The sequence below is a fragment of the Eublepharis macularius genome, chromosome 8, assembly GCF_028583425.1.
Source record: "Eublepharis macularius isolate TG4126 chromosome 8, MPM_Emac_v1.0, whole genome shotgun sequence".
NCBI lineage: Eukaryota > Metazoa > Chordata > Lepidosauria > Squamata > Eublepharidae > Eublepharis > Eublepharis macularius.
The window spans coordinates 48793983-48815746 of NC_072797.1; the positions used below are offsets into that span (position 1 = coordinate 48793983).

Sequence of the window (21764 nt, forward strand, 5' to 3'; positions counted from 1 at the left end):
GTGGAATTCAATTCTGTGCCACCTGGTCCCTTTTCCTCTAGATCCAAAGGAATTTGGTCAAATAAAATAGACGCCTAGGAACAAGAAGGCCGGAATGGAAAGGCTAAAATTTTTCATGATTGCCATTCAGAAGGGAGATTGGCTTTCATCGATCTCTCAGAGGCACTTCCAACACTGGGCCCTTTCCTTTGAGCTGAAAACACCACCTGGGGTGTTCATCAGAGTCCTAGTGGCACTGATAGTATGGCTAGGCCACGGAGAGTGGCTCTTTTCCCATATCCAAACGACATCTTGACCAGTGCACTTCAGAGATGCCTGTTGCCATACCATGGGGCATTAGATCACAAGAGGTCCAAGATAGTTGAATTGCCAGAGATCTTCAAACAGGAAAACAACCAGTGGCTGTACCTTATTCAGTCTCACAATGGTGTCCCACTCAGGGAACCAGAGAGGACAGTGAGGACCATGGACACGTCTTTGGGGATGGGAATCTCACACCCAAGGAAGAATGGCATAGGGCATCTGGCTGAAGGACAAATGATCAACAGGGTAAACCTTTTGGAACTCAGAGCCATCAGACACAGTATGGTGGAATCTCAGAATCTTCCCACAGGTCACTGTATGTTTATACGGAGGACAATTCCGAAGCAGTCTGGCTAAGCCAGAGAGTGATGAACCGAGCAGAATAGATGCTATCCAGAGAGATTCCCCAACTGATCTACCACAGTTTTTGACAAGGTGCAAGAAGAAGAAACCCTCAAACCATAGGGATAGATGATGTGAACAGCAAGCTGCCTTCACACGTCCTGTATGTCTTCCACAGTACAGCTATTGCACAGAGCTGTTCAGAAGATCACACAGTAAAGTGCAGAAGTGATGCTAATAGCAACCTTCAGGTCCAGAAAGACATGGTCTCAAATCCTGAAGAATCTTTCAAGCATGGATCCCTGGCACCTCCACTGAAGGAGGGCTCATTGATGCAGGGATCAATACGACACCCCTGACCAGCCTCACAATGTGGAGGTCGAACACAAACAACTAATAGGGTTCGACTGAGCAGAAGGTTTGATTGGTACTATGCTAACCTCCAGAACGAGTTCCACAGAGTATATAAAAAATTCCTGCCAAGTTCCCAGAAGAGTGTGTGGATAGAGTCATATAACTTTTGGGGGCTAATTAGGGAGTTACTGTCTTTCTTTCAGGAGGGGTTGAAGAAAAGTCTTAATACCAGCACCCTTAGACAACAGGTAGTGACCATTCCAACGATTAGGGGTTCTAGGAAGGGACGTTCCCTTATATATCACCTTCATGGCAATGGATTCTAAAAGGGGACCTCATTGTAGAATCTTCCAAGGATTCATTGGTTTTTTTCCCAAGTGAAATCTTAATCTGGTATTGAGAGCTTTATACAATAGATGCCTTGAGCCTATGACCTCATGTCCCTTAAAGGAACTGACCTTTAAAGCCATTTTTCAGATGAGAATAAAATCAGCTAGACAAGTGTCAGAATGGCAGGCACTAGCAGTAGACAGAGATCCATGCCTTTTCCTCCAAGATGGTAGACAAGTTATGAACAAAACTTTCTTCCAAAGGTGAACTACATGTTTTCATAGGACAAGAGAGAGAGTACTTCCCTCCTTCTAACCTAATCCAAAGCACGGGAAAAGGAAAAAAAACTCACTGCCTTGATATACATAGAGATGTGAGATTCCACTTGGGCAGGACTAAACAGGTTTTCACAAGTCTGGGGCGCTGGTTGTGTGTTTGCAGGAAGTCCTCCTTGGGACACAGAGTGTCCTTTTCTTGGCTAAGTAGGTAAAGCATAGGGTACATAATTCTGGCTTGTCAAGCCAGAGGTCTGGGGATGCCCATAGATGTCAGGGTGCACTCACTAAGGGAAACAGTGACACAGACAGCCTATAAATCCTTTAGTCATTAGAAACAATCGATAAGGTGGTCACATGGAAATCAGTATATTCTCTCATCAAGAAATATAGGATAGATAAGTTGTCCTCCCCAGAGACAACCTTCAGCAGGAAGGTATTACAACACACCCTCTAGGCCTGGAAGCTGGACTACCCACCCTGGGGCACACTGCTCTTGTACTTTCGAAAAGTAAGGACTACTCCACTCCTAGGACCACCGGAGAATGAAAGATTTGTATTCACTTACCATGAAGCTTCCTTTCTCATTGGTCCAGGAGTGGGGTAGTCCTGCCCACCCGAGTTTCTTGTGGGGCAGCTTCTAAGATTGAAGAGTTAGGACGATAGTTTTCCTCCCAGTAGATTCAAGGGAGGGACCTTTCTATTTATTTTTAAAAAATTGAGTGGAGTTATTATTTTCCCTCCTGGTATCATGATGGGGAGTCAGGGCTTGGGAACAGACTGGCGATTCCAGGGACAAGCCCCTCCCCTCCAGGAGCAAAATTAGCTGGCTGACCCTGCCTTTGGAGAGGAGGAGCTATATCCCAAAAGTAAGGACTGCCCCACTACTGGACCACCGAGAAAGGAAGCTTCACGGTAAGTGAATACAAATCTTCCATTCCCTGACCTAGTCGGCAGAGGAGGAATTGGAGAGGAACTACCGAGTTCAGTGTGGAAACTGTAGGGGATCATTATTTTTCTGACTCCAGTTACAGGTCTCTAAAGTAAATGTAACCATGCTCTGAGATGGCTGCACCAGAAGCGGTCTCTTCTGAATCTTATCAACACATGAACTTGGCTGGGGGTAGGGTGGGAGTGGAGCACCTGCTTAAAATAATGGAAACCTTTGCAAGAAATTTTCATAGACCCTGCCTATGGAGCAAGGAGGAGGCACAACCCATGCAAGGATACCTTCCAGTCCACTGAGGAGAAGAAACCCTCATGGTAAATCTGATGTTCTAAATTTAATCTGATACCCTAGCCATTACACTATTGTAGCTCTAACTAAGCACTTACATTGATATTTGTCTCTCTTGTCAGTTTTTAATCATTATCTGTTAGCCTTTTTTATATATGTTCTTGTGTGTATATAAATGCTTTATGAAATTGTTACAATAAACACAGTATGTGCTTAATCTGAAACCCACTATAAGGTTGGAATGAAATTGGAAAGTACGCATGTCATGGTTGTTGTCAAGCCATTCTAGACATTGTGGACTTGTTAGACCATGTTCCAGAGGCTTTGAGGTTCTTAGAATTATCAGTAATCTAGAAGCTTCAGACTTCCGGTTTGGGATTCATGGAGGTCTAACGCAGCTCCATTCGCGGAGCTGACCGGACTGCCGTTTTAACCGGCCGGAGGGGTGAAAATAGCCCGCGGCCGACTGCTCTCAGGCGGGGAGCAGGCAAAGAACGCTCAAGACCCTAGGGTGAGCTAGATCTCGGATGAGGGGGGGCTCTACCCAACGAGTCTCCCCCCGATCCTTGAGGTCCCACCTTGCGACGGGTCGGCTATAATCTCTGCGGCAGTTTTGGGGCCAATTCGGCTGGCATAAGACCTACATACCCAAGCTTCGATTGGGGAAGGAAGCTGAGAGGAGAATTTAAGATCGAAACAGCGATTACAACCCGAGAAAAGTGAAGAGAAGGTAAAGATCGCTATCTTTTGAAACGGGACAGATTGATAAAAACAGAGAGGAAAGAAAGTAGATTTTTAAACTGCAACAGACTAGTGAAAAGGAGGTGAAGACTTGGCAGGAGTTGTATTTTAAAAGAGACTAAGTTTAAAGAAGTTATTACAGAAATCGGACTATTGTTTTGAATACCTGTGGTTTTGGAGCTGTGGGAAAAAGACACCATCGCGAGACCTGCTGTGGGAAGACGGGAGACAGGAAGTGCGTAACAACAATAGAGTGGCTGGAGAGAAGCGGCCCTTGCCGAAGGACAGGAAGTAGGGAATCGCCATCTTTGAAAGGGGAAGGGTCGCGGCTTCAGCGGAAGAGGAAGTAGGCCATTTTGGATTACAGCAACATAGAGAAACCATAGAGAAAAGACGCCCGACATTTTGGACATTTTAAAATTTTAATTAAAGCAAAGATTGGGACATCTGAAAAAAGAAAAACGTTTAATTATACGCCACGGAGTTAAGGAAGAGAGCAGATTCGTGGGAGCGAGCTAAAGCAAGCCCCACGATGTCGAAAAAAGAGTGGCAATCGGCAATAGAAAATCTGGATAAAAATCTGGACAAAAAACTTGTAGACATGATTAAAGAACTTAAGGACACGAAATTGGAGCTTATTATAGAGGTTAAAGAGGTTACACAGACAGTAAAGTCGGAGCTGTCAGAAGTGAAAAAAGGTATGGAAACGATTAGTAGTGAATTACAAGGAACGCAGCAGAGAGTTAAAACAGTAGAAGACGCGATGGAGAATTTAATAGACACGCAACAAACAGAGATGAGATTGGTGAAGGGGAGGATGTCAGTTGCAGAAACTAAACACATGGAGAAGCAGCTTCGTTTTCGTGGTCTGCCAGAAGTGGAAGGGAAGTCAGCGCAAGAACAGATGACTGAGGTGTTGGCTGAATACCTGGGGAAGGAGGAGGAGGAAGTTGTGGCTATCCTAGATGTGGCGTACCGTGTGAACTCGAGAATTGCAACCCAGAGGAAATTACCAAGAGATGTGATTGTGCAGTTTACAACCAGAAATATGAAAGAGAGGATTGTGACAAAACAGTTTCAAGATCCATTGGAGATTGATGGCAAGACGATCATTATAATGAAGGAACTGCCCAGATCAGTGTTACTGGATCGGAAAAAATATAAAGTGCTAATTCAGACTTTGAAGGACATGAATACCAGGTACAGATGGGAGCTACCGGAAGGAGTGTCCTTTGAGTTTGGAGGGGCAAAAAAACGCATCAGATCTGAGCGAGAGATGGAGCGATTTATTAAGGACAATGAAAAAGACTTACCAACAAAACTATGAATATGGAGTGTAAAGTATTATCTTGGAATGTAAATGGACTAAACTCACCGAATAAGAGGAAAAATATTTTTCATTGGCTACTAAAACAAAAATGTGATATTGTTTGTTTGCAAGAGACCCATATCAGAAAACAGGATGTAAAATATTTAAAATCTGGAAAATTGGGCAAAGAATTTGTAGCGGCCTCCAACAAGAAAAAAAGAGGAGTGGTGTTGTACATAAAAGAGGAGCTGCAGCCAAAATTTGTTATGAGAGATGTGGAAGCTAGATTTGTAGCAGTGGAATGCAATTGGAATTTAAAGAGAGTGTTGGTAGTCGGACTTTATGCACCTAACGGTGCAAAGGAAAGCTTCTTTGAGGATTTAAAGAAGCATTTAGACGATCTTGCATATGACCAGATAATTCTTGCTGGAGACTTCAATGGAGTGACAGATTTGGAACTAGACAAAAAGACTACAACAGCACAAAAGAAAAGAGGACTATTGCCAAAGCTCTTTTTTGAGTTGATTCAACAAGAGACTCTCGAAGATGTATGGAGGAGAGAATACCCTAAAACTAGACAGTTTACTTTTTATTCTGCAAGGCATTTTACACTATCAAGAATCGACATGATCTGGGCCTCAAAAGACTTAGCGTTATGGACTAAGGAGGTAGAAATAATGCCGATGGTAGGCTCAGATCATAACCCAATCATGTGGAAATTTGGAAAAAGGAGAAAAAGGAAAGCCTGGAGAATAAATGAGGACTTATTACAGGAAAGAGAGAATATGGAAATACTGAGAAGAGAGACAAAGTTTTTCATACAGTACAACGTGAATAAAGAAGTACCAACCAACAAAGTTTGGGATGCGTACAAGGCGGTTGTAAGGGGCATACTAATGGACTTAAATGGCAGAGCAAGAAAAAAGAAAGAGGAGAAAAGACAAGAGATTGAGGAGAAAATAAAAGCCAAAGAAGCACAGTTAAAAAAGAGACCAGGGAAAAAGAAAATATACCAGGAAATCAAAATTCTTCAAGAACAGCTAACAGCAATGAGTAATAAAGAATTGGAGTGGAACCTTAAAAGACTGAATCAAAAAGCGTTTGAGGGTGCTAATAAACCTGGGAAATATTTGGCATGGCAATTGAAGAAGAAAAGGGAAAAGAAAATAATAAATAAAATCTGTGAAGAAAATAAAACGTACTTGGAGCAGACTACCATTAGTAGAGCCTTTTATAAATTCTATGCTAAGCTGTATAATAAAAAAGAAGTAAACAAAGAATCAATAGCATCATATCTGGAGAAAACCAAACTTCCAGAAATCTCGGAAGCTTGGAGAAATAAGTTGAACAGTGAAGTAACTGATGAGGAAGTAAGCAAGGCAATACAATCCGCAAATCTAGGAAAGGCGCCAGGGCCAGATGGACTTACGGCTAAATTTTATAAGACAATGGCCAATGAACTGGCACCATTCCTAAAAGAGGTGATGAATGGAGTTTTTAGGGATCAAAGGATTCCAGATACTTGGAGTGAAGCGAATATATCATTGATCCCAAAAGAGGGCCAAGACCTGACCAACGTGAAAAATTACAGACCTATATCACTACTTAACAATGACTATAAAATTTTTGCGAAGATATTGGCGGAGAGATTGAAGGGGTGGCTCTCGGAAGTCATAGAGGAGGAACAAGCAGGCCACTATGGAAAAGCTACAACTGGGAGAAAGATTCGTCAGAGCAATTAAGGAAATTTATAGAGACCAGACTGCAGCAATTGTAGTGAATGATGAACTGACCAAGAAATTGACGATTAGTAAAGGAACAAGACAAGGTTGCCCGTTATCTCCATTGTTGTTCATTTTAGTATTGGAGATTCTGATGATACAAATCCGACAAGATGAGGAAATATGAGGAATAAAAATAAAGGACTATTCATATAAGGTCAGAGCATTTGCAGATGACATAATGTTAATTGTAGAAGACCCACTGGAGAACATGCCAAAAGTGATAGACAAGATCAAGGAGTTTGGAGATTTGGCAGGTTTCTTCATTAACAAAAAGAAGTCAAAGATATTATGCAAAAACATGACTAAGCAGAAACAACAATTGTTAATGGAAACAACGGATTGTGAAGTAACTAGTAAGGTGAAATACTTGGGAGTTGAGCTGACTGCAAAAAATATAGATCTGTTCAAGAATAATTATGAAAAATTATGGACTCAGATAGAGAGAGACTTGATCAAATGGAATAGATTGAACTTGTCATGGTTGGGCAGGATTGCAGCAGTTAAGATGAATGTGTTACCAAGAGTAATGTTTTTGCTACAGACAATACCAATCATCAGAGACTCTAAACAATTTGAAAAATGGCAGAGGAAAATATCAGATTTTGTTTGGGCAGGCAAGAAGCCTCGAGTGAAAGTAAAAGTTTTACAAGATGCAAAGGAAAGAGGCGGAATGCAACTGCCCAACCTGAGACTTTATCATGATGCAATCTGCCTAGTTTGGTTAAAAGAGTGGATGACATTAAAGAATAAGAAACTATTAGCCCTAGAGGGATATAAAAAAATTTTTGGATGGCACGCATACCTATGGCATGACAAAGTAAAGGTCAACTCGATGTTCCTGCATCATTTTGTAAGGAGAAGTTTATATACAATCTGGAAGAAGTATAGAATTTACCTACAAGAAGGAACCCCCTTGTGGGTGGTTCCATACGAGGTGATAGATCCGAGAGCTGTTGATAATGAACAACAATGTTTAACGTACAAAGAAATAACTAAAACTGAAGTATCTAAACTTAGAATAAAGACGCAAGAGGAACTATCACCTAACTATGATTGGTTCCAGTATAGACAGATTAGAGACTTATATAATTCGGACTCTGCAAAGGGGGGCATACGAACAGAGAACTCGGAACTAGAGAAGACCCTTCTTAAAGAAGACAAGAAAAGAATATCCAAGGTATACCAAGTACTGTTGAAATGGTATACTGAGGATGAGATAGTTAAAACACAGATGGTGAAATGGGCTATAAATTTCAATAAAGAAATAACAATGGAGGCATGGGAATACTTGTGGAAAACTACAATGAAGATAACGACATGTACTAATATTAAAGAGAACATTTATAAAATGATTTATCGTTGGTACATGACACCAAAGAAGATTGCGCTAGGAAATTCGAATACTTCTAATAAATGCTGGAAATGTAAGAAACATGAGGGCTCCCTCTATCATATGTGGTGGTCGTGTGAGGTAGTTAGGCAGTACTGGGGGGAAATAATAAGAGAAATGAGTGAAATTTTATTTCAAATAAATAAGAACCCAGAACTCCTGCTGCTAAACTTGGGAATGGAGGGAATTCCAGCCCAGCATAGGACGTTGATATTTTATATGACTGCAGCAGCTAGACTTTTGTATGCGCAGAAATGGAAAGTACAAGAAGTGCCAACTATTGAAGATTGGATCTACAAATTGCTGTACATGGCTGAAATGGACAAGATGACAAGAAAACTGAGAGATCTGGACTCAGGGCAGTTTAACACAGACTGGGAGAAGCTGAAACAATATCTGGAGAAGAAATGGGAGGTGGGAGGAAAACTGTGGCAGTTTGAAAACTACTGAAGTATAATAAAAGTATAAAAGAGAGGGGTGACTTTACCGGGGGAGGAAGAGAAATGTGAATTCATAAGCAGTTAGATTAATAGATTGATATATATATAGATATGTATAGGTTAACTGATAAAACATTGATAGAGAATAATTAATGATAAGGTTTAAACATGAGGATTGAGTAACTAACAATATTTTCTTTCTTTGATAAGATTTATATGCACCAAACTGAATGTACAGAAGAGTTAAATTGATTATGTGATGAGCTATATAGAATTACCATAAAAAGATGAAATGAGTAATATATAGAGAACAAATCAAATTGTTTGATTTGTTTGATTTAAATGTGGGAAATTTTTATGGTCTATGATATATAGGTTTATGATATATAGAAATATTCAAAACTGGAAAATGGGATAAATTGTTTATCCAAAGACGTACAGTTTGGGTGTATAATAAGAAAAGTAGTTAAAGATGTACTGCTTAATATAATGGAGAATGTATATCTGTTTTAGACAGAGGAATTTAATAGAAGTAAGGGAAAAGGGACAAAGGGTGGGAAAGCTGTTGGAAGTCAACAAAAGGGGGGGAAAGGGAGGGGGTTAGAAATGAAAAATTTGGGGAAAATTGAATGTATTGTAAAAATAATAATATTCTAACCCAATAAAAATTTTTTCAAAAAAAAAAAGTAATCTAGAAGCTTCACAGGGCCTGGGCCTGTAATCCCGGGGCCAGTCATTCTAAGAGCTTTTTTCACTTTCAGGAACCTTTGTTAATTACTCACAGTATGATATTATGAACATTAACTTCGTTTTAACTTGCAAATGTTTATGATATTTTACAGTTAAATCCTTCAAAATTAGAAAAAAATGAAGATGTAAATACTAATCTAACACATCTGCTCAGCATCCTTTCTGAGTTAGTGGAGAAAATATTTATGGCTGCAGAGATATTACCACCGTGAGTTCATAAATAAGTTTTTAATAAAGTATTTGAAACTTTTTGCTTGTTTGTAGTAGGTGTATACCCTCCACTTGCTGTGTTTTGATAAACTTACTCCAGTCAGTCAAATCAAGTTTTATTGCCAGACAAAAGCCAATATTATGAACAATCAAAAGAGTGTTTAAATAATACATTAATACAGATAATTTGTTCTTGCAAAATCAGATTTAACACAATGTATCTGTTAATTTTATTCATCTCTTTATGTACATTATTTTTTTATTGAAATTCTGATTTCATACATCATCTTTAAAATTAAAGCAGTTCTTTGAATGAAAGCCCAATCCAGTCTGTGGTATTACATTTGTATATATTTGTCTAAAATAATTTAATATTCTAAAGATTATAATTGCATTATTTTGACAGGACATTAAGATATATTTATGGTTGTTTACAAAAATCTGTTCAGAACAAGTGGCCGGCTAACACCACCATGAGAACAAGAGTGGTTAGGTAAGAGATTTTGGTCTGTCATTCTTTGGTGTCACACCTTAAAGGTCGTGAATGTTGCAGGGCTATTTTCTGACCTATTCACCTTTTCTGATTAAGCTCAAATTGCAGATTTTATCTAATTGCTGCTATTTTGCAGGATTATGGATACATATGGTCATTTTCCAAGTTGTAACTTACAGTGTACCTGCAACTGCTTTTGTAAACTGCTTGGCTGAATAGATGCATTAATCATTTACTTTACTTGGCAGAAAGGTACAAATTCCAAACTACCCTAATGGGAAAAGATCTCCTTGAGTACATCCATGTAGGCTTTTTTATCATCCTGTCAAGTGGTGTGGTGAACTTTACCAAATACTAAGTACAGATGTGTGGCAAAATTTCCATCTGTATTTATCCTGTTTTGGAGTTGAAAGTGAGACTCCATGAACATATTAATTGCAATAAGAAGCCAAGAGATTAGAATGGCGTTCTTATTCAACAAGTATTTTCAAAAACATATCTTATATTTCTCTATAGGTAGTTGTTCAGATTCTAAGTAAAGACCTGTTGCTGTTTTTCTTCTTTCAGTGGCTTTGTTTTCCTTCGGCTGATTTGCCCTGCCATTTTAAATCCAAGGATGTTTAATATCATCTCGGGTAAGCACTTTTAAACAACATTATTGCAGCTGTAGTAACTTGATTCTCCAGTAGTAATGCTGGGTACAGTATAACCCTTAGGCTCTTTACTAAGTCTGTGGGTGTCAACCAGGTTCCATCAAAAGTGGGAAGCTCACTGTCCTCCAAGACCTCAGCTTTCCAAACCAGCATATCATCTCAGTCAGTTTTCGTGACTGAGAAAAGGTGCTTGAGTCAGTGATTGATTTACCTTGGACACTGGAGACTTGTGATCCTTGCATGACTGTACCAACTAGGATGGACAAGGATCCTGAGTACTGGTGGCTTTGCAGATCCCAAGATCCTGTCAACATCCCTCACAGTAACTGGATCAAAATGATCCATAAACAGGCCAGAGGGTGGACTTGACATTTCTAGAGTCCCAACTATATTACACCCAGCATCCAAATTAGTATATTTGAGAGATTTTTTCATTAAAAATACTTTACAAAAGCATCACAGTTAATCAGCAGTTCCTGAGAATTTAAATTCTCAGAGTCAAAAGGTGCTGAAATACCTTAAACAACTGGGCTGCTGATAATTAGTTGATGCGGTGGGTAGCAGAAATTGGATTTCTTTGTCGCAGTTACTGCCTCTTTACAAGTCTTTCAATTAGCTCTTCCTTCCTTTTCTTTCTTTCAAGCTTCTTTGATCCAGTGATCCTGAGCAGTGGATACGGAGTCTTTATTTCTTTAAGGAAAATATGGAGAGAGATACTTGAGTCTCTATCCACCAGCAAATAAGGGACTATATTGTCTTTTGGTACAGTAGGGGGTAGTTTATTTAAGATAGGAGTAATTTCACAGTTCACGGTAAGAATTATAACAAGGGCATTCCAGTATTATATGGGGCAAAGAATCGACCTTTTCCATGTCGCATTTGCAAAGTCTAGCTGAATAGGGTTTATTACCGTATCTTCCATGTAAAATTGCTGAAGGAGCAGAATTCGGACATGCAAGCGAGGAACTTATTATACAGATAAGGGGATAGTATCTTCTAGCACATAACCTAGCCAATTTTGGACCAGACACTCTAGTGTTGAGGTCCCCAGCAATAAGAATTGAGTAATTATTAAACTGATGGGAGAGATTATCATAAATTTCCAAAAAGGAGGGCCAGTAAGTGGTTAGAACATGTCTATTTTGAGTTGGGGTGATATAGGTCGATATTATTATAAAAGAAAAGTCAACCAGTGGTATCAGGACAGCCAAAGTCAGGTCAAAAGAGGCCACCACTTCCAATCCGGAAATATTAAGGGCAGATGAAATGAGGCAGGTCAACCCACCTCTCGGCGTCTCCCCATTCTCCCCCTTTTGGGCCTCTTTAAAGAAGATAATATATCCTGAGAAGGATATGGGGTTACTTAGCCAAGTCTTGTGTATTGAGATAATGTCAGAAGTAGATAGGAAATAGTTAACTTCGGAAAAGAGACTTTTGGTGTTCCAGCTGGCCACATTCCAACTTAGTATTTTAATATTACTACAAGTGGATTGTCATTGACTATCAGGAGTAGCATTTTCAATTTGATCATCTGAAAAAGCAACATTTGGATTCACAGAGCAAATCTGAATTTTTGGTTCAAGAGGGATTGGAAATGAAGATTTAGATGTTGAAGGACCACGAGAAAGTTTCTTTACAAGGGAATAATTCCTCCCATGGCTTTGCGAAGTTGGGGGAGGGAGTTCCCCTTTCTTCTGGTTTCTTCATAAGATGCTTGCTTGTCTCTCTAGAAAGGGGTTTATTGTATGATTGTGATGCAGCAAGTTCTACATCTATATATATATAAAGACAAGTGTCCTGACTGACTTATCAACACCCAGCCCAAACCCCTGGACCTAGAAACATGAAATTTGCGGAGAACGTTCCTTTCATGATGTAGAAGGGATTTTAAGAAATTCACCTCTTAAGGGGGTAAAAAGGGGTCAAATGTGTTTTCCCATAGGGATACAGCTTCCCTGGGGGCTGGTAAAATACCCAAATTGGGCCTGATTCAGAAAGCTTTGGTATTTCCAAATTGGGGCCAGCATGCTGACCCCAATTCCCAAAGCATTCATAATGCTTTGGGAAGCTTCGGGACCCCGGTGGTTAAGTTTAAAGGGCCCTTTCGCAAGTGGCAGGGCCCTTTAAACTTACCCATTCCCCACCCTCACCCTCCCACCCCCACTTACCTGGCACCATGCTGGAGGAGGCGGCCCTCCCACCTCCCTGCTGGCCTCCGGTGGCGGTGGCCCTCTCTGCCGGCCAGCTGGCTGCGCCGGCTGTGGCTGCACAGCAACGACGGCAGGGAAGGCCCTCTCTGCCGGCCGGCAGCAGCTGCGCGGCAGCGGCAGGAAAGGTCTTCTCTGATGGCCAATGCGGCATTGCCTCCAGCCTTCCGCCTGACCCCATAAGTGGGGTGGGGGGTTAAGGGATGGGGTGGGCCTCTCCCTCCCCCATCACTTCAGTATGCTCTAAATCTTTATGGAGCATACCAAAGCGACTTAGAAACCTGAATCCAAAGCAGCATGCCTCTTTGGATTTCGGGTTTTTCCAAAGCTTTTTCCTGCTTCGAGTAAACCCAAAGCAGGATACTCGAATCTTTGTTGGATGCATACCCCTAGTCCTGAGGTAAAATACACCTCCCAGTATTCCCCTAAAAATTCAGTAGGGTTGCCAGCCCCCAAGGGGTGGCTGGAGATCACCCAGAATTACAACTGATCTCCAGGTGACAGAGATCTGTTTCCCTGGAGAAAATGGCTGCTTTGGAGAGTGGACTATATGGTATTATACCATTCTGAGGTCCCTCCCCTCCCCAAAGCCCACTGTATCCAGGCCCCAACCCCAAAATCTCCAGGACCTGGCAACCCTACTGTGGGAAATAGACAAGAACCGCCCATAGAGAATTAAACAATTTACAAGATCACTTTATGAAAATATCTTTAAATTCAAAGTGCACCAAGTGCATAAACTACATACACAAATTGTAATATATATCATAAAGTCATAAACATGTACAATGATCAACAATTCACAAGTCCAAAGGCGCAAACATTCCATCAGTTCCGTTTGAAAGGATTTGTAACCCTAAATATGACTGAGGTCAAGAACCGACCCCTCTTGAGTATAGCAAGTGCTAAATAAGCTGTAAACATATAGGAAATAAAGTGCAAAGAGTGCTGTGCAAAGGCAAGCTACTGTCCGTGATTATATCCAATCTTCCAATCAGCGTCTCTTCGAAGACGTCGCTGCCCTACGGACAATCGGCCGCTTCCGTTTCACATACAGTACTTTCACACAGTGCTTCTGCAGGGGCAAATTAATTCACTAGATATAAAGAAAACACATATATACAGATATATGCACGTTTTTCTTCCAGCAATAAATTTTTCTCCCATCAATAAATGAACATTTTCACTTACTATACAAGTTTCAATAAAGTGTACAAGCTGTTGCCTTTCACCATTGTGGTTATGCAGTTAATTCATCAATGTTGGCATAATTGAAAGGACCAATCCCATGCCTTAAATCGAACACTCTACCACCATCCAATTGGAATCTAAGATTTTAAAGGGAACCCATTCACAGAAAAGAAAGGTCCCACTCGTTATTTAAATCCAAGGGATTCATCATTTTTAAACTGAAGATCCATTTCACCTCCCTCTGCAGCAGCATCCTTTGTAGAGATCTACTTCCCTGGTTGTTTATCATCTCTAAAACCGAAAACCTGAGGTCCTCAACAGTATGTCTCTTAGTCTGCCAATGCGATACCAGGGGAGCCTCTGCTACCCCTCTTCTAATTTGTGACATGTGCTCTTGAATTCTTATCTTAACCGGTCATGTTGTGCTGCCAATGTAAAAATAAGAGCATGGGCCCCTCTCCTCCCCAAATCCCACTCTATCCAGGCTCCAACCCCAAAATCTCCAGGACCTGGCAACCCTACTGTGGGGCCTGCCTGCTTGCGCCCCCTCTCTCTGACTGGTCAGCTGTGGAACTCTGTGTTCTGAGATAAAAATCAGGTCAAGGAAACTGCCGACAGTTGAAGAAAGACGGTACAAGACTCCTGAATAGGGACTTCATATAAACTGGCAACTGAGTTTTTAAATGTTCATGGGGAAATGGTGCACAACTTTTCTAGGGGCCATTTCAGTGTGAGTCTCTCACATGAACCTGCCAAAGTGTCCACCACATAGGTTTGCTAGCCTCCAGGTGGAAGCTGAACATCTCTCAGAATTACAGCTGGTCTCCAGGCAACTGAGACCAGTTTCCCTGGAGAAAATGGCTGCTCTGAAGTGTGAACTCTATGGCATCATACCCCACTGAGGCTCCTCCCCTTTCTCAAACCACACCCTCTCCAGGCGCCACCCTCAAATCCCCGGGAATTTCCTAACTTGGACCTGGCAACCCTACTACCTCACCACCCCTCCCTCAGTCCAACTCCACCTGACATCTCTCACAGCCATCATCTCTTACTGCCCCCAAGAAGCCTCCTAGCAGATGTTGTGCAAGATATACTGACGCTAAAAGGAGTAAGCAACTTGGAGATGTGGCAAAGAAATATGCACATTGTACTCCTGTGGTGCACTGAGCAGTGGTGGCCAAGTACCAGCAAGATCACTCTGAGGTGCACAGAGTGGCAGAGTCTCTCTGTGAGCAAAGCAATCCTGGGAGATGAGTAGAGAGTCGCTCACGTCCATGGAAGGTCAAGGCTCAATCAGGCATGGCATATGATCCTGATGTAGCTTATGAGGCAGACAGCACTTAATCTCTGGGTATCATGACCCACAAATGCAAGGACTGCAATGACCTTAAGTGGAAGGAGGAGGCCCTTGGCATGTGTTGCAGCAATGGCAACATGCAGTTCCCGCCCTTCAAACCTCTGCCCCAACCTCTCTGCAGCCTGGTAATGGGTAGCCACCCTGACCATGTCCATTTCAGGGACCATGTACAGAAGTATAATGACTGCTTTAACATGATATCATTCAGGGCCAAGCAGCTACTACAAAGCTTCATGCCGACCTTCAAAGTTCAGGGACAGGTGTATCACTTGGTCAGAAGTCTGCTGGCCACACCTCCACAGGAAGCCCAATTCCTGCAAAACTATTTAGGAATCGTGCTTGAGGTTCAGCAGCTTTTCCGACGTCAAACAGGAATTGGTCAAACGACTGCAGAGGATGCCACACGATGTCAACAGCTACATAAAGGACCTGGAGACCACCCTGGACATGGTACCTCCAACCTGCAAGAAATTTAAAGTCATCTTCTCCGCAGATAAAAAACACGCTGACGCTCATGTAGGTCATTTCAACGCACCAACAGCACATGAGGTTGTTCTGGTGATTGTTGGTCAGCAATTTGAGCAGTGAGACATTGTGTAGCACAGCCACAGCAACACACTGTGCCACATCAGCAAGATCCACCAGTTGTATGACGCCCTGCAGTACCCATTCCTGTTCTGCCATGGCAAGGATGAGTATCCCACTGCCCTGCCTCAGCGCAACCTCAACACCATGTTGCCCCTCAAGAAGACAGTCTCCGCTGCGGAATTCTACTCCTACTGCAGTAAATTAAAAAATTACTGTTTTTAATTTGTTGTCAAACCGCCCTGAGCCCGTCTGACGGGGAGGGCGGTCTAAAAATGTCAATAAATAAATGAATGAATGAATGAATGAATGAATAAATAAATAAATAAATAAATAAATAAATGGTCAGGCAAGGGGAGATCAACCATCTGGTGTACTTCCGCTCCCTCTTCAGTCAATTTTTGATTGACATGTATGCCAAAATAGAGACTGAGAGGTTGAACTACATTAGGAACAACTGGGTACTATGCTATTATACTACGAAAAAAACACAAACCAAAAACTGTTACATACTCATGAGTATTATAACTAGATTTAACGTAGTTAAATACCGTAGTGAAGCATGGGTATCAAGCTAGTTCTTAATATTATTATTGTTATTCTTGTTATTATTAGCCGATTTAGTTGCATTCCTCTGTTGAACTTTAATCAAGTGATCCCATAGTTGTTCAAATCTCTTAATAATATTGGTCTGTTCTTCAAAAGGGAGGGTCTCAAAAGAATTTTAAAAGCTTTCATTGACAGTGTCCAGATCATTATCCTTTGAGGGTATTAGAGTACAGTTTTGAGTTTCCCTTATCCTTTGCGAATCAGGCACTTTTCTGGCCTCTTGTAAAATGGGTGGATCAGTTAAGTCAATCAGTGGGATCTCCGGGGCTTTAGGGGCCTGCCTCCTGACTATTAAGGGTCTGCTACTATCATTTTTATATCATCTAGATTCTTTTAGGGGAAATTTCAGAGGACTTTGAAAAGAGGGATTACTACAGTAGTTTTAAGAGGATGCTGGGGAAATACACCATGACTGTGAAACCACTCCTTATTTGATATGATTAAAGATGGGAGTTTTGAAGAACAAAATAAAAGCATTAATTTATAGGAATGGAGTCTTGAGCTCTGTAGTACTGTCAGAATCGATTCAAGTTTTCTGGCAAAGCTGTTCGAGACATCTCCCTTTTCCTAGTTTCTTCAGGTAGCCTAGCTCCATAGTAAACCAAGGACCCAGATTCTGCCTCATAGGCCAAAAAGGTCAATCTGAGAGTGGGGTTCATGTCAGTAACTTCCAGGAGCTTCTCATTGTTACTGGTGGGGCCTGTCACAACCTGAAAGATATATACTGGCCAACAGTGTTGGTACAGACAAGGTACTGTCAGCATGAATGTGGAAATCACTCAGAATAATCAGTCTAGGGTCTCCATCACCAAGCCCCAAACACTCTCCCCCAGGTCAGACAGGTGCCCAGTGGGGAACTATGGTCAGTAAATAAGTAAAATGCCCAATCTATCCCTGGAACCTATTAGAAGGAACAGGCAATCACTAATGGCAATAGTTTGCCCTTGGAATATGTGAAAGGGGAAAGACTCACAGAGAATGGTAGCTAAGCCGTTTGTCTCTGCTGCCATTGCATCCTCTGAATAATGTTCTGCAAAATTGGTCAAGAATCGATGATTCATGATCACGTAATGCCTAGAGCAATTCTTAGTTGAATGTAGACACTTTTTAATTTTTGGTTCTAGTATATGTGATTTGGTTAGATTTGGATGCCAATGTGAATCTTCTTTCCAGAGGTGTCATAAACACCTGCTTGTAACAGTTCTATGGATAGTTTTGGTTTGATCTCTTTGATGTAGAAAGGGTGCTTGAAGCTGTGTGAACCACCACTTGTAAGAAAGATCCTTGGCCCTTTATTGAATTAAATCACTTGAATAGTTCATAGTTTTAAAGGAGGTAGTGGTAAAACCTTCACTGAAGAAAAATGTCATTGGTCAAAGATGATATGGCAATTTATAGGCATATTTCAGATCTCCCCGTTTTAGGTAAGGTGACTTAAGTGGGTAGTAGCAGAACTGCAGCATGTACTTAATATATGATTTTTCCTTAACTGTCTTCAATTTATCTTTAGGCTTGTCTGTGGGACAAAGACTGCTTTATAGTTGCTCTGGTGGTTGACCTCTGTTTACAACTTGCTAAAGACATTCTGTCATTGCTGTTAAATCTGTCTGCTGCAGATACAATGGACCATAATCTTACAATAACTGGAGAGGTTGATGGAGATAAAAGGAATGACTCCTTGCTAGTTTCGGTCTTCTGTTCTTTATTTAAGTTAAAAGATCTAGAGTCTTGAGTTTAATATTTGTTCACCTACTGAATGAGATCATTTGATGCTTTCCAGTTGGATATTTCCAATATGTTAATGGCACACAGCTACATGTCTTTGGATAAATGTCCAGAAACTGTAGTCTTCCTATTTGACCAATGTTGTCATCAAGTAGATGGGATGGAGGAACAAGCTTAAGTTGAATCCAGGCAGCTGGTATTGCTGGTGGAAAAGTTTGAAACCTTGGGGAGAACTGATTTGCTTTTATTGGATAATATGACAATATCACTAGCAGATTTTCTTAGGAGCTTAGGTGTCTTGTTATATCCCAGCTTGCCACTAAAAAAAAAAAAAACCAGGTTGCAGGGTTGATAGAAGAGCTGCTCCCTCCTGGATATGTTAACTTAACTGTGCTGAGCTATCTTTGTGTAACATCTAGACTGGTCTACTGTAAACTTCATGGGGCTATACTAGACAACCCGGAAGCTTCCGCTGGTTCTGCTTGTGTGCCATCATGTTATAATACTGCTCTTAAAGTCATGTTTGCTCCTGGGTCCAACTCAAGGTGTTAGTTCTTACCTTTTAACGTCTTTCAGAGCTTGTGATCTGCATATCTGAAGGACCACCTCTCCCTGTAGGAACTCACATGTCAGTTACAGTTATGCTCTGCAGAACAGAGTTTAGTGCTGGTGCTGGTGCAATTGGATACCATCAGTTCAGGTGCCTGTTTCATTGCTGCTCCACTGCTATGGAATGAGCTCCCTCTGGAGGCTTGTAAGATCAGTAATGGCCTTTAAAAGGACTATGAAGACATTTTTGTTCCAGAGGCATGCATTCATATATATGTATTTTAACTGATGAGCCTTGTATGTGATGCATTGTACTGATACTGTTGTTAGCTGACTTGAACTCTGTGCAGAAATGGCAGAATATAAAGTTTTAATATAAAATAAATGGATTGGGTTATAGGAATCCTCATGGCCTGCAACTTAGTTGCCAACCACTGTAGTATATTGTAGTCTTGACAGTTACAATTTTCAGATTTTCATTTCAGATTCTCCTTCTCCTACTGCTGCAAGAACACTGACGCTGGTCGCCAAGTCTGTGCAGAACCTAGCTAATCTAGTTGAGTTTGGAGCTAAGGTAAATATGACTATTTAAAACAAGCATTGACTAAGATTTGCTCAATGTAGCACCCAGCTCTTGCTCTTTGAGTGCAGACCCACATGGCTATCCTCCTGAAACTAAACGTACATTAAATCTGTTTTGCGTGTGGGAACAGATCAACTGAGGCTGATTTATGGTGGGGGGCGGGGGGAGTTCTCCAGAAGGGCACATATATAATCATATCCTCCCGCAACACTGGCATCTGAAACAGGGTGAAGGACAAAGCATAGTACAGTGGTAGCATGCAGAAGATTTCCTTTATAAAAACCTTGAAGGTTTAATATTTAAAAGCACACAGATAAAAACAGTGGCCACAACTGACTTTCATTGATGGTTTGCCTCAGTTGATTCTAAATGCCTTGAACAAAAACACATTCATCTTTGCTCAAATTTGATATTGTTTTAACAAAAATGCAAGGCTTTATATGTGAGCATTATATCTCTCTCTCTCCTTTCTCCTCCTTTTGTCTTACCCTCCCCCCCCCAATTTGAGCCAGAAGTCATTAGAACTCGGGCCAGAACTTGTTTTTATTGTTGAGGTTGAGACCAAGAATACACTGCTTAATAGATGGTGACTGAATAAAGTCTTTTTTGAAACTGAGAAATCACAAGCACATTTTCACAGTTCTCATATTCCATATACATACTGTTTTCTCTTAGGGCAGCTGCGGCTTTGTAACAAATATAAACAGTTTTCCTCAACTATGATTAAGTGTCAGTGCAAGTAAAAACTGTTTCCACACACAACGCTCTTAATGATGCTGAGTTTCCTTAAGTTACTGGGTTGGCACAAAGAAGTCTAATAGCAGATAAGACAAAGAAGGAAGATCTTGGGCAGTTCAATGCTAACTGGTTCAGGTAGCATTGAACTGAACAGATTTTTTTTCTTTCTGACAGGTTATAGTCATGTTGGAGAATGTGGTTCTTAAGTCACCATCTGATAGACAGGTCCAGTTCTAGTTGCCATGGCACACTTGACTTGTTAGTAAGCCAGCTTAGGTAACATAATAGATGAATTGGAAATAAAGGTTTGCAACTTGATTAGTTTTTGGATTTTTCTTGAGTTGGCAGGGAGGAAAAAAAGACAGATGGGCCTTGAAAGTAGGAACAACATTTTATGAGGAGGTTTTAGGAAGTAGTACCTCAGTTGGTGTTCACCCTGTGCTTCTGGTCTATGCTTGGGACTGCCAAGGCATAATAGTTAAGTTGGGTGATGCATGTAAGACCATGTTCAAATTGTTTTCCTCCATTAACCCTTAAATATGCAGCTTCATGGCATTTCACTTTTCTTATTGTATACACCTCTGGAACATAATGTACAAGTTTCATTTGGTTCTTGTAGGATGAATAAGCCAATATGAAGTCTAATTATCTTAATTTTTAGGAACCCTATATGGAAGGTGTGAATCCTTTCATTAAGAGTAACAAACACCGTATGATCATGTTTTTGGATGAACTTGGGGTAAGAACTCTTATTTCTTCAGTGTCTGGTAAATATATTCCACAGAGATAAGCTCTTTTAAAAATTAATTTCTAAAGCAGTAAATTCTGGATCCAGATTGGAATTGGTAGAGTTCAACATTTTGTGGTACGTTTCTGAGACACAACTAATCTACTTACTGCTAAACTGTAAGCAGTGTGTTAGGATATGGCTTCCTTTGTGAAGTTCTGTTTAGCTGTTGATTTTATCAGATTGTACTGTTTATATTTTTAGATTTATACTCTGCCTTTTGGTCATAGGTTCTTCAAAGCTGCTTATGTTTTAGAATACAATTTGAATTCGTCTCTCCCAAAGTATTCCTGATATATTGGCTAACTTTGGTTTCAGAATGGCAGGTGTTGATGGGAGTATACTCTAGCCCTTCTTTGTTCATCAGATAGTGTGTGATTATGCGGATAGCAAGGGAGAGATGGACCTGATTGTCCATTGTCTGATTACTTTCTTGGCCCAGCCCTTCCCTTTCTTTCTGTGACAGTATCAACTTATCATCTCTGATTCTGTTCTGCAGAAAAAAACAAAGGATGGGAAACTACTTTCCATTGAGAAAGTATAGAGAGGGAATTCTCTACGTGGGGGGCATGATGCTATGCTCACATCTAGCCTTTCTTTCCCTTCTAAGGTCTGTGTGAGGTAACGGCTGAGCAAGATATAATGGAAAGAGCTCAGTTTGTGTGGTGCAGTGGTTAGAAGAGAGTCAGGCTAGGACATGGCACATCCAGGTTCAAATGTGCACATCCATGGAACACACAGTTTCATTTGGGTTTCTCACTCACCTGCCTACCTATCCTAACTTTCAGGATGTTGAGAATATAAAATGGGGAGAGAACATAT

At 40.9% G+C, this 21764-nt stretch overlaps 1 protein-coding gene across 1 annotated transcript in view; it reads left to right on the forward strand.

Moving 5' to 3' along the window:
• Positions 1-21764, forward strand: part of RASA1 (RAS p21 protein activator 1) — a 95068-nt gene that overhangs the window by 68044 nt on the left and 5260 nt on the right. The window contains exons 19-23 of the mRNA XM_054986470.1: positions 9348-9463; positions 9872-9958; positions 10526-10593; positions 19320-19408; positions 20817-20894. Coding sequence (XP_054842445.1) covers positions 9348-9463; positions 9872-9958; positions 10526-10593; positions 19320-19408; positions 20817-20894 — 438 coding nt within the window. The remainder of the gene's footprint in view (positions 1-9347; positions 9464-9871; positions 9959-10525; positions 10594-19319; positions 19409-20816; positions 20895-21764) is intronic.